This window comes from Vitis vinifera, chromosome 13 (genome assembly GCF_030704535.1).
Source record: "Vitis vinifera cultivar Pinot Noir 40024 chromosome 13, ASM3070453v1".
Classification (NCBI taxonomy): domain Eukaryota; kingdom Viridiplantae; phylum Streptophyta; class Magnoliopsida; order Vitales; family Vitaceae; genus Vitis; species Vitis vinifera.
The window spans coordinates 29,460,391-29,471,452 of record NC_081817.1 but is presented as its reverse complement, the minus strand read 5'-3'; the positions used below and the strand labels follow the sequence as shown (position 1 = coordinate 29,471,452).

The 11,062-nt window shown below is 37.4% G+C and overlaps 2 protein-coding genes across 2 annotated transcripts; one reads left to right on the top strand and one right to left on the bottom strand.

Moving 5' to 3' along the window:
- Positions 1-2,123: 2,123 nt before the first annotated feature.
- Positions 2,124-3,634, top strand: LOC100251191 (uncharacterized). Its single transcript, XM_019224540.2, has one exon. It carries the CDS (start codon positions 2,359-2,361, stop codon positions 3,313-3,315), a length of 957 nt encoding a protein of 318 aa, XP_019080085.1. The 5' UTR covers positions 2,124-2,358; the 3' UTR covers positions 3,316-3,634.
- Positions 3,635-5,832: 2,198 nt separating this feature from the next.
- On the bottom strand, positions 5,833-10,067 carry LOC100244183 (uncharacterized). Its single transcript, XM_059742028.1, has 4 exons — positions 9,708-10,067; positions 8,343-8,908; positions 6,076-6,139; positions 5,833-5,964 (listed from the first exon to the last, which is right to left on the bottom strand). The coding sequence occupies exons 1-4, from the start codon at positions 10,065-10,067 to the stop codon at positions 5,833-5,835; spliced, it is 1,122 nt and encodes a 373-aa protein (XP_059598011.1).
- Between the last annotated feature and the right edge of the window lie 995 nt (positions 10,068-11,062).

Sequence of the window (11,062 nt, the reverse complement as noted above, 5' to 3'; positions counted from 1 at the left end):
TATACTTCACTAGGATTTTGATTGAAATATTGAAATCTGATGCATATTTTATTTAAATTCTATGACGATATAGTATATATCGTCTACAACCCCTCTCATACAGACATTATGTTCTTGTCTTGGCCCATGAAGATTACAGATGGCCAAATCCTGTATTTTTTTTCGTCTGGGAATTGGCTTTTCTATTATTTATCATGATGACCTTTCTAGATATTGTCCTTTTAGATTCATTGATTCTCACGGTTTTAAAAGATGTCTACAAGTATCAATGAGTTGCTTCTCGTAGGTTTAAGAATTTCCTCGAAGACCATGTGAGATATCATAAATAAATACAGCCAGGAATTTAAACAAAAAAAAAAAAAAAATGATATAGATTGAGACTGAATGAGACATCTAGGCCAAACTTGCTCCATTTTATGCCAAGAAGTTTTTGAGGTACCATTTCTGAAATCAAAAGAATTTAAGGAAAATTGTGTTACAAATTTTTTTTTTAAAAAGGGTCATGTATACTCCACCTTCTGCCTCTTCACCATTTCTTTATCATTCATTCTCTTGATAAGGACTCTGGTAGTCTGGTGGTTGACGAACTGTCCCTTAAAATGCACTTAGCTTTGAGTCACAATGAATCCTATACCTTCAAATTCATTGCCCACCAATCAAAAGGACCCCAGTGCCCTAAGATGATTGGTTGGGTTTTAACAAAGCTAAATGAGGGTTTTTGTTTTGGGGATTTTAACAAATTTGTTTCGAAATTACATAAACAACATAAAACAATTTTCTAATTTTAAAATTTTGTTATAGATTTTTTACTAAAAATAATTTATTGAAAATATGCTATTTTTAAAAATAAATTTGAGGTATTTGTTTTTTAAAAAATAATTAAAAATATGAAGAATATTGCATCATATAATACCTTTTAAAAAGTAAATTAAAATATAAAAAAATTTGTGTTATATATAACAGCATAATACCTTCACTAAAAATAAGTTGAAAAATCTATTTTCGAGAATTATTTTCAAAATTGTGGTTCACACTATTATTATTATTATTATTAAAAGGTGGAGTGAAATAAAATATTTTTTACAAAAAGATTTATTATTATTATTATTATTATTATTATTATTATTATAACTTACCTAAAAAGTTGGTTTTGATTGAGCATTTATGATATTAAAAAATTTAATTCGTATTTAATGAAATTGATATTACTCATTTAAAATTGTAGGTTTTATTTCAAATTTTAAGATATCATACTTGTCCACTTGAAATTATAAATTTCAACTTTTAACTTCAAATTAAAATTTAAAGGGCAAAAAAATGCTAAATTAAAAAACAATAATGTCACATTAACAAGATTTTTTTTCGATGTTTAAGCAAATTAGGTTGGATTAGTAACTAATCCAAGCCTAGTCCGACATGACTTCTAATTCAAGATATTTAAAAAATAATAATGTCAAATTAACAAGATTTTTATAATATTTAAGCAAATTAGGTTGGATTAGTATCTAATCCAAGCCTAGTCCGACATGACCTCTAATTCAAGATATTTAACTTGAAAACAAAATATTTTTTTCAACCTTAAGTTGATTTCAAATTGAATTTATATCAATCAGGTTCTATCAATCTAAATTGAATCGAATAAGATTGGATTTTGTTGAATCTACTTTTCAACATTATTTTTTAGAACTTGTTTTATATATTCATTTTAAAATATAAATATTAAATCCAATAACATTGTAAAATAATAATAATAATAAAAATAAAGTAAAACATAAATTCATGTATATATAAATTTGAATTATAAAACCTTAATCAAAGTACAACCTAAGTAATAAAAAGAACTATTCAAGTATAGTGAGAGATCAATTTCCCAATCCATCAAAATTGTAACCCTAACATTGTTTTGATCATCACTTTAAGAATCTTATAATTGTTTTGTTAAATAAGTAATAATATTAATAAAAAGGAAAATAGAAGAGGGCACATCGTAAATAGAAGGCAAGGGAGGGAACATTTGGGCACCGAATCCGGATCTCGAGGCAAGACTGACGATCTGAGCCGTCCAAAATCGAAACTAAAATCCAACCGTCCATCACCTCCTCGTTCTACTATAAATAGCCCAACCCCTCCCGAGTCGACCCAACAAACAAACGGCTTCCTAATATCCGGATTGTGAATTTCCAGGTCTCGGCAACATCCCTCTCATTTTCTAGGGTTTCTTCCCCTTCTAAAATTCAAAATTTTCTTCTTTCCAACGGTTATTTTTCTCGATCCAGGCCAGACACTCAGTGTATCAGTTGATTTCTAGGGTTTTTACAACGGTTCTGATCTCCCATTTCTCTGTGGAGATTGGATCCGATGAACGAACAGTCTCAGATGATGGATCAATCTCAGATGCTGAATCGAAACTACGTCGCTTGGCCGCCACCACCGGTTCCTCCGCTGGAGGAGCCGATCAAGTTCCAGGCGTCTCAAAGACCTGTGTTTGCTGCCACTGCGAAGCCGGGCCGGGGCAATTGGAAGGGGAAGAAGTCCGATAAGCGCAAGGAAATCCGGCGGAAGGACCCCCTCGGATTAGGTACCGCAGTCGCTGGCGGAGTTGGCGGGTACATGCCTCCCAATCTTAACGAGTTGCAGTCTCAGAATCGGTTGAAGGCTCGCAGGTTTTACCCAAAGAAAAAGTTTAATAATAGATTTGCCCCGTTTGCACCGAGAAATACGACGTCTTTTATAATTAGGGCTAAGAAATCCGGGGGTATTGCCTCTCTGGTTTCGCCATGTCCGGTGACTCCAGCGATACTTCCGACGCCGATATTCTCGCCGTCGAGGGAGGTTTTGGTGGATATGGCGAAGGAAGAGTGGGGTGTCGATGGTTACGGGTCTATGAAGGGTTTGATTCGGCTCAGATCACCTGGGCACGAAGCGCGTGACGATGAGGAAGAAGAGGATGGTGGGTCGAGTGACAGTGATGTAGAAGAACATGTTGAGGTGGAGAGGAGGTTGGATCATGATTTGAGCCGCTTCGAGATGATTTACCCAAATTGTAGTGATGAGCAGACCAATCTATTGGAGAACAGAGTGGACGATCAGGATACGCATATCGCGCAACTAGAGGAGGAGAATTTGACGTTAAAGGAGAGGCTTTTCTTGATGGAGAGGGAGTTGGCGGACTTGAGAAGGAGGGTGCATTGTTTGGAAACTGATGGCGGCCGATTAAGGGAGAACAATGAAGAGGCTTCCGAGAACGCCTCAGATAATGAAGGGGGTGGAGATGTTTGCTCTGAGAAGAGTGTCGGTGACGGTGATGGTGATTGATTCAATCATCCCTCCCGGTTACCGTGTAAGTCTCTTCTCTGAAGACACAACTGTAGCTATGCTGAATGGGTTTTTGCCCTGCTTTTCTGCTGGTTTTATCTGTGCAAATTTCTGTATATATGTCCTGTAGTCTAGAGTTGTGTGGTAGATTTTAGTGGAGTTCACTCTCTCCCTCTTACCTACATTTCTGTTTAATCTGACTGTGGCTTTGTGGACTAGGTTCTATCGACTCCAAGATAGGAATTCATAATGTTCTGCAGAGTCCAGACTCCAAACAGACTCTTTTATTTCTGACCTATAAATTCCTTGTTTGTTTAAATATGCTCTTTTAATTCTACTATTGCAGTTTTCCGTTTTCCTCAAGAAAAACGGAAATATTTGAAGCTGGTAAGTACCCCTTGTTTATTCTCTTTCATCAAAATGCTTTGTTGTTCTTCTTCTACTAGAATTTTATTGAGTGAAGAGATATGGGTATTACTTGCAGTAAGTTTCAGTCTAAAATGTGTAGGATGCTATTTTGATGGCCGATAGTATAAAAGAAGCTCGAGTTTTCTCTGTAAGTTCTCTCTTGTGGTAACAGCTCAGGAAAATGGAAAAAGAAAGCCTTTTGATCATCTGCAGAAGGAGATGAATTATATGAGGAGGCATACGGATTCAGAAGACATGCTTAGATGGTTGTTATGCTGCTTCATATCTTAATTCTGAATAAAATACTTGGGTATTTGTATTTGAAGTTTGCTTGTCTGATAGGGTAAGAGAATTTTTGCTGAGACTCCAGGGGAGTGGTCATTGAAAATGAAGATGTAGAATAAATGTTAGTAACATGCATCACTATAGACCTGCAGGTGAGGTTGGATTATGAATCTTAGGACGTTTGCTTTTGGTGGTCCTAAAGAGGACTTGATTGTACTATTTGGAATCAGAATAAGAATACCTTTTATTTTTGGAGGCAACTGCTCTCATCATCTTTTTCCCCTTTAATTTTGATCAGCTTGTGTATGTAAAATAAATATATGATTCATTTGTCATATGTGATTGAGTTTTGCATACTTCTGATATTCCAGCTTTTTAGATTTGAGAACATCTTAAATTAATATTTTGGGTATTGAAATTAATACATAAGCATTATTGATCAGATAGATGGGGAGGTGGGTTGCATGTATTTGCTTTTGTTAGTTAAGCGACGATTAGATAGATGAGGTGGTTTGCATGTATTTGCTTTTGTTGGTTTTAAGATATTCTCTTCCCTTCTTTTCAATGTATTGGACCTTTTGGAAATTAGCGAGAGATGCGGTTGAAAAAGTGCCAAAGTGCCACAGTGACAACAACTATTTGAGCACTTCAAGTGTTGTAAGCAAAAAAAAGCAAATAGCCTTTTCCTTTTCTCATGAAGATTTTAGCGTTTGTTGATTTAAAAAATACAAAAAATGTAGGGTTGATGATGCAATTGTAGGCTTGTGAAAGTTGGACCTTTTGAAATCCAAGTGCTAGGAGTGGATTTCTGAGCACAGAAAGATGTGTTTATGCATTCTGCATCATACTCTTGTATAAGCTCTTAACATTTGCCCATTCTTGTTATGGCCATTATTTAGGGGGCATATTGTATTGTGTCAAATCCTTTTTTGCCCCTCTTTTTTGCTTCTCTCTCAAGTCATCCTCTTTGCATCAACTTCTTTTCCTGCAAATGTTGGCGTGTTGGGATGTGGGTGGAGAAAGATAAGAATGACATTGAAAGACTTGTCTTGGGGTTTAGATGCCCCACTGGTGAGGTTCATGCATTAAAATTAGAGTTTGATAAAAATCTAGGTATGTGGGTGGAGAAAGATAAGAATGACCTTGGAAGACTTGTCTTGGGGTTTAGATGTCCTACTGGTGAGGTTCATGCATTAAAATTTGAGTTCGATATAAGTCTAGGTATCTGGACTTTCATCCAAGTTTCAAAGGAAAGCCCCTTGGATGAATGAACTATCATTTGAAATGAGGCCACCCTGAGCAGATAGGACAAGTGTCAAGCTTCATATATTTAAGCTAAACAGCCTAAACCTATTGAACTCAAATTTTTAATGAACTTGAAGGTGCTTCCCAATTGCATTGCAGGTGGGAAAATCATCACCCGCAATTTCACCTGCTGGCTGTTGCAGGGAATCTCATCCACTGCATGTTCACTCATCCCTAGAACAGCTTTGCTGTCATCCCATTCTTTCAAAGCTGCCACCACTTTTGCCTTTCGATCCATGAGTCCATGTTGGCCTGTATCACACTTGGAATAAGGTAGAGAAGGAATTGCAGAGACAAGTCATCAACAGATTAGAGATCAATGTGCAAGAATTGACACTGCAAATTAACAGAAAATAACAGGCAACTTGCTTACCAGTTACTAACATTTGATCAATTAAAGAAATATACAAGGGTATAGGGGTATGCAACAAATGAATGCTGTGTGTTTGCTTCCACCACTTGCACACAACTATTGCATCATATGTTTTTTCTCCTTTTTTTTTTTTTTTTTTTTTCTCTTTATGCATTTCTAGCCCCAGACAACACATGCAGAGATGAAGCGGTACAGGCCCGAGACTTTGGCATCTGTGGCTCCAGGTCTTCCTTAAGCAAGACGTTCAGATGCCAATCTCCCCAGAGGGAAAGAGATAGCTGCAGTTAAAAAGAGGAAGATCAAGCTCTTTATCAGCCAATATCAATAATCAGCCCTCAGACCAAACTCATGCTCCACTCTTCAACACGTCATCAATGGTTAGAGCTGACATCTTCAGCAGATGGATTTACTATTATCAACAGTGCAATTACGGATGCTGCCTGAACTAAACAACTGTTGAAGAATGCCCAAAGATAGGAATCAGAAGATCTAATGGTTACTGGTGGCTGGAGAACTAGTAACCAACTCTGCTCATCTGCATTTGCTCAGAGGAAGGAGGAGGAATATGAATCAGCTAACAAAGGTCTGATTTCATCTAATGTTGGTAGCATTGCCTTGAATTTGCTTAGAGGAAAAATCCCATCATTGTTTTTTCAATAGGTTTCATTACTTTACATGTAAAATGTTTGTCTCTGTGTTAGGATATATACACACCCATCAGTGAACTAAGGAATGAAAGATACATGCTCATTTCTGTATCGGATTCATTTGATAATTTTAATTTGTTGTAATAGTTGCACCGAGTTTTGTTTGAATACCTTGTATCAATATAACATTGAGACTGACACGATCTTTTCTGTGTAGAAGAAAAAGTAAACCTGGAGGATCATAGGATGAATGTGAAAAAGTGTCTCATCACTTGGGAATATATAGCTTTGTTCATAGGAAGCTTCAACTTGGTCCCCTGGTAGGTGATAAAGAGTACATGTAATGTCAAAACTCCCATTGTCAAGGAATATTACGCGGTTGCTTCAAGAAAACGCTTCTAGAAAACACTACAAAGTAGTAAGAAAAGAATCCTCGTGTTTGAATGCCAATCACCAAGGAATATTATGGGCTTTGCTTAGAAAGAATCATTTCAACTCTATCATCTCGTTGCAGATGATTTTATGAGAAAATCAAGACAGAAGAGAAGAGGCATTGCAACATTGTTAGTGGAAGAAAACCATACCCCTAACGTCCTCCACAGAAAGAGAGGCCTTTAACTGCAATTGAAGAGGAAGGAAGCCTTTACCGCAATGTATGCAGCTTCCCCATTATATTTTGAGGAAAAGACAAGATTATTTACTATGCTTGTGAAAGAGACCTTTTGAGTTTCAGCTCACAGTTGGAAGTTGGAATAAGTACTTATTATTTGGGCTTTGGATCACGACAACTGATTCTGTGGGCATAGAGTGAACCATATGATGAGAATTTAAATTGCATAGGATCACATGTTGATAATTAAGCATGCATTTAACAGCAAAATTCAATCCGTTACCTTGGTTTGTGCTTTGGGAAGTCATTTTTGCTCTCCTTTGATATCCAATTATCTGCTTTTCGGGTGCGTGATGGTCCGAGAATGAGCGATTAATGAGCTCTTCCCTTTTCTCCCAAAATTCAGTCCAAAGTGGAGTGTGTGAGTGTGTTTGCCGGGAGAGCTCTTCAAATAGAGAAGAAAGGATGCTCACAAAAAATGCAAACACATCTCTATATATATATATATATATATGTATTGCACATTACACACTTTAGTTGGACGACTTGACTTAATGGGTCAGTCAAGTGAATTAGGGTGAGCCCATAAAAAATCAAGCAACAATATGTGTCCAGTTTCATTATGGACCACAATGCAAAAATAAATTAACACTGATTTATGATATTATCAAATTAATTATGTAAGTTCACACATAAAAATTCCAACACCATACTGTGACCGTCTTTGGCCTATTAACAGATGTGAATTTTATAAAGTTTATATAGTGATTAGTCAGGCCGGGAGAGAGATAAGGTACATGAGCCTTTATGTAAATGTATTATCATTCCCTCAAAAAGGAAGATTTCATATCTGTTGCTTATTTTTAAGTCATACGGACCTTGACCCAGAATGTGTAATATCTACATATAGCGGGCAGTTCCCATTTACAATTTTACGTGCTTTTATCAATCAGAGTCATAGGAAATGCTCTTGCCAATGGTGGTATTTCTCTCTCTTATTTGTCTCTGGTTTTTTCCTGCTTTACATCAAGTTTCAAATTCGTAGTCTCAAGCTATAATGTATATGGTATACCCTCAAAACAACTTAATGCAATGAATCTTGGGAAAATGAGATACGTAATCGATCAAGGCCATCTTATCTCGAACTCTTTAATTAAATATCATTGATGAACCCAACTGTTCATTTCCTAAGCTAGCTAACTGCCTTCACCCTTCTCGACTTCTGAATACAACACTTTTATTCGAATGCACAAAGCTAGTACAAGAAGAGCCAAACAAATTGCAACCACAACATGTCATTTCAAACTGAACACAACATAAAAGAAATCCACAAATCCACCCAAATATAATAACTCACAATGATAAGAGGCTTAAAACCTCTTAAGTTGGTCTGGACAACATCCGTGCTGCATCAATTATACTCTCTGCATTTTGTTGAGCCAATTGCATTTGAAGTTGAAGCAGTTTTAATCGACTTTCAGCTTCAGCCATGGAATATTCTTCTGTTCCTTCTTCTTCTTCTGCCACTGGACTTGCTTCAGCTGTAGCGCAGCCCAAATGAGTCCCATAATCACAACTCTTGCAGTAGTAGATCCAGCAGCCGTCGGGGACATTGCCATGGCAGACATCACAGATGAAGGTGTTGCCTTCCTCTTTGTATCCGCAGTAGAAGAGAGTAAGTGGGTGTTGATGATCTCCACGTATCACTGTTTCAGGCAGAGAAGCACATCCAACATGAAGGTCATAGTGGCAAGTGGGGCAGTGGTAGGTAAAATCATGGCCACCATGTCGACAAGCATCACAAGTGAATCCACCCCCATAGTAAGGTGGGGTGGAGAGAAGGATCAGAGGATGCCATGGGTGGGACTTGTGTTGGATCACTTGTTGAGGTAAGGGGGGGTGGTGGTGGTTGAAATAGTTTGCCATCTCCCTCTTCTCTCTTTGGGTGATCTTGTAATGAATCATCTCTTGCAGAGAAAATGTATATACATATATACAAGTTGTGGCAATGCTGTTAAGCAAGTTGTTGTTCAGTTTTATATAATGCATGCCCTTCTAGGCCTCATTTTTCCATTCTTAATCTTCACCTTTCTCTCTAGACAAGAAAATAGGCACCATGCCACTCATGGGAAGTACCCATTTTCCTTGTTCATTTTTTTCCTTGTTTTCGGCTAGTTGACCAAGTCGTGTGTGTCTGCACATAGTTCTAAGTTCTTCTGCAATACCCTCTTTTTCAAAGTTGACTTGTTACCGTCTATGAAGCTTTCGAAGTCTATTCTCGCTAAACATGTCACCTCAGTGAAAAGATAAACTTTGCTCCCGAGTAGATATTATTTGGGGCAAAGCTTTCATGATTTTGAAACGAGAGGGGTTAAAAGGATTTTATTTTATGCGTAGTGCAAGAAAATTTTTTCCCAAGCACGATATTCTCATCTTATAAAGTGGGATTGTGGGATCAAGCACATAAATACCTTGTAAACAAATTGACTCTTATGTTAAGTTATAGACCATTTGTAATAATCTGTTTCATCCTATTGATTTAAGATTAGTACAACATTGAGGAACTCATATTTATAAGGGAGAAAAGTTCTTGACACTATACGTGAAATCTGTCAACTATATGATCCCACAATCCCATGGGATGTGATCTCAAATCAATTAAAAGAAAATTCATGACAATGTATATGTATTCAACTCTCTTCATTATATACTTGAATTTTTAAGTTGTTTGGACGTTGGCCATCCACACACAGTGGGTCACTACATATGCAATTTTTTGTGCCTTCATGGATAATTGGCGAACATGAAGGTCAAATTGGCAAGCGGCACAGTGGTATACAAAAGCATGGCCGTAGTATAGACAGGCCTCACAAGTGAAGCCACTGTCATCATAAGGTGGGGAGGGGAGAAGGGTGAGAGGATGGTGAGGGTGGGACCTCTGCTTAATCACTGGGGCTAATTTGAAGCATGAGTCATGGAGGAGGAAGTCACAGTTGGAGATGGTGCACTTGTAGGCTGAGCCTGAAAGGCCTAGCTCACAACCAGAGCAGACGAACCCATCTTCCTCTTTCACTTCTGCATGGCACAAGGGGTGTTTGTGGCTGAAATGCTTCACAACTGCCATTTCTCTCTGATCTTTTCTTATCCTGTAATGAATCATTTAATACATGGATGAGTATATGTATATACAAGTAGAAGCTTAGATTTGGATGCCAGCTTATTGTCTTCCCCAGTGGTTAGACTTTCTATCATTCTGTGCCTCACTAATTTCCATGTAGAAAAAATGCCTGTGGCACGTTCATGGCAAGTTGCAGTTTTCTTAGCATTGTCCGCCCCTTCGGCTAGTTGACCAAATTGTGTGACCACTTAGCATAAACAAATGGTTGACTCTAAAAATTACGAGTGGGCCTTTGAATTATGAATTTTAATTTATTTATTTATTTTTAAATACTAGATTAACTTTAAGTATGGTTTGTGTTCAATTTTAAATTGGATTATTATGAATATCTACAAATTGTTATGCAAAAAAAATTCATATATATTGTCACATAAGCATGTGCTATTTTAGATTGAATTATTATGTGGTGATGTAATAGGTTAGATTACATACTGTTTGAGATATATAACCGTAATTTTTCTAACAAAAGTATAGGGCTCAAAACAATAAATTAAAATCAATATCTTGCTATAGATGAGAATCTGTTCATCGTTGACAAGATTTATTGTAGAGAAAGTAAAAGCTAAATGAATCCAGGTAACATCATCCATCTTTCATTTTCAAGGAGCCCATTAGCTTAACGATAAGGCCAAGTCATTAGCTGTGCAAACATCCTGGTCCTGTTCATCTCATTCTGCAGCCTCATCATCTCAAGCTGATTCTCCATCATCTCATCCACCACTTGCTTAAAGGGATTATTAGCCCCATCATCTGACCCACATGGCTGATCAGTCTGGGACTGATCAGCCACCTCACCGCTGGCCGGCTCCTCCATCCCTGGCTGCTCAATCGCCGCCGTGGCACATTCCAAGTGGGTCCCAAAGTCACATTCAGCACAGTAGTACACCCACTGATGGCGGTCCGCCTCAGACAAAACTGACCTTCTCGTCATCATAAGGAGA

Coding starts and splice junctions, on each gene's coding strand:
- LOC100251191 (XM_019224540.2), top strand. CDS start 2,359: ATGAACGAACAGTCTCAGATGATGGATCAATCTCAGATGCTGAATCGA.
- LOC100244183 (XM_059742028.1), bottom strand. CDS start 10,067: ATGGCAGTTGTGAAGCATTTCAGCCACAAACACCCCTTGTGCCATGCA. Junction 6,140..8,342: donor ATAATTGATGCAGCACGGAT/GTTGTCCAGACC, acceptor ATTCTTCAACAG/TTGTTTAGTTCAGGCAGCAT. Junction 5,965..6,075: donor TAAATCCATCTGCTGAAGAT/GTCAGCTCTAAC, acceptor TTTTAACTGCAG/CTATCTCTTTCCCTCTGGGG.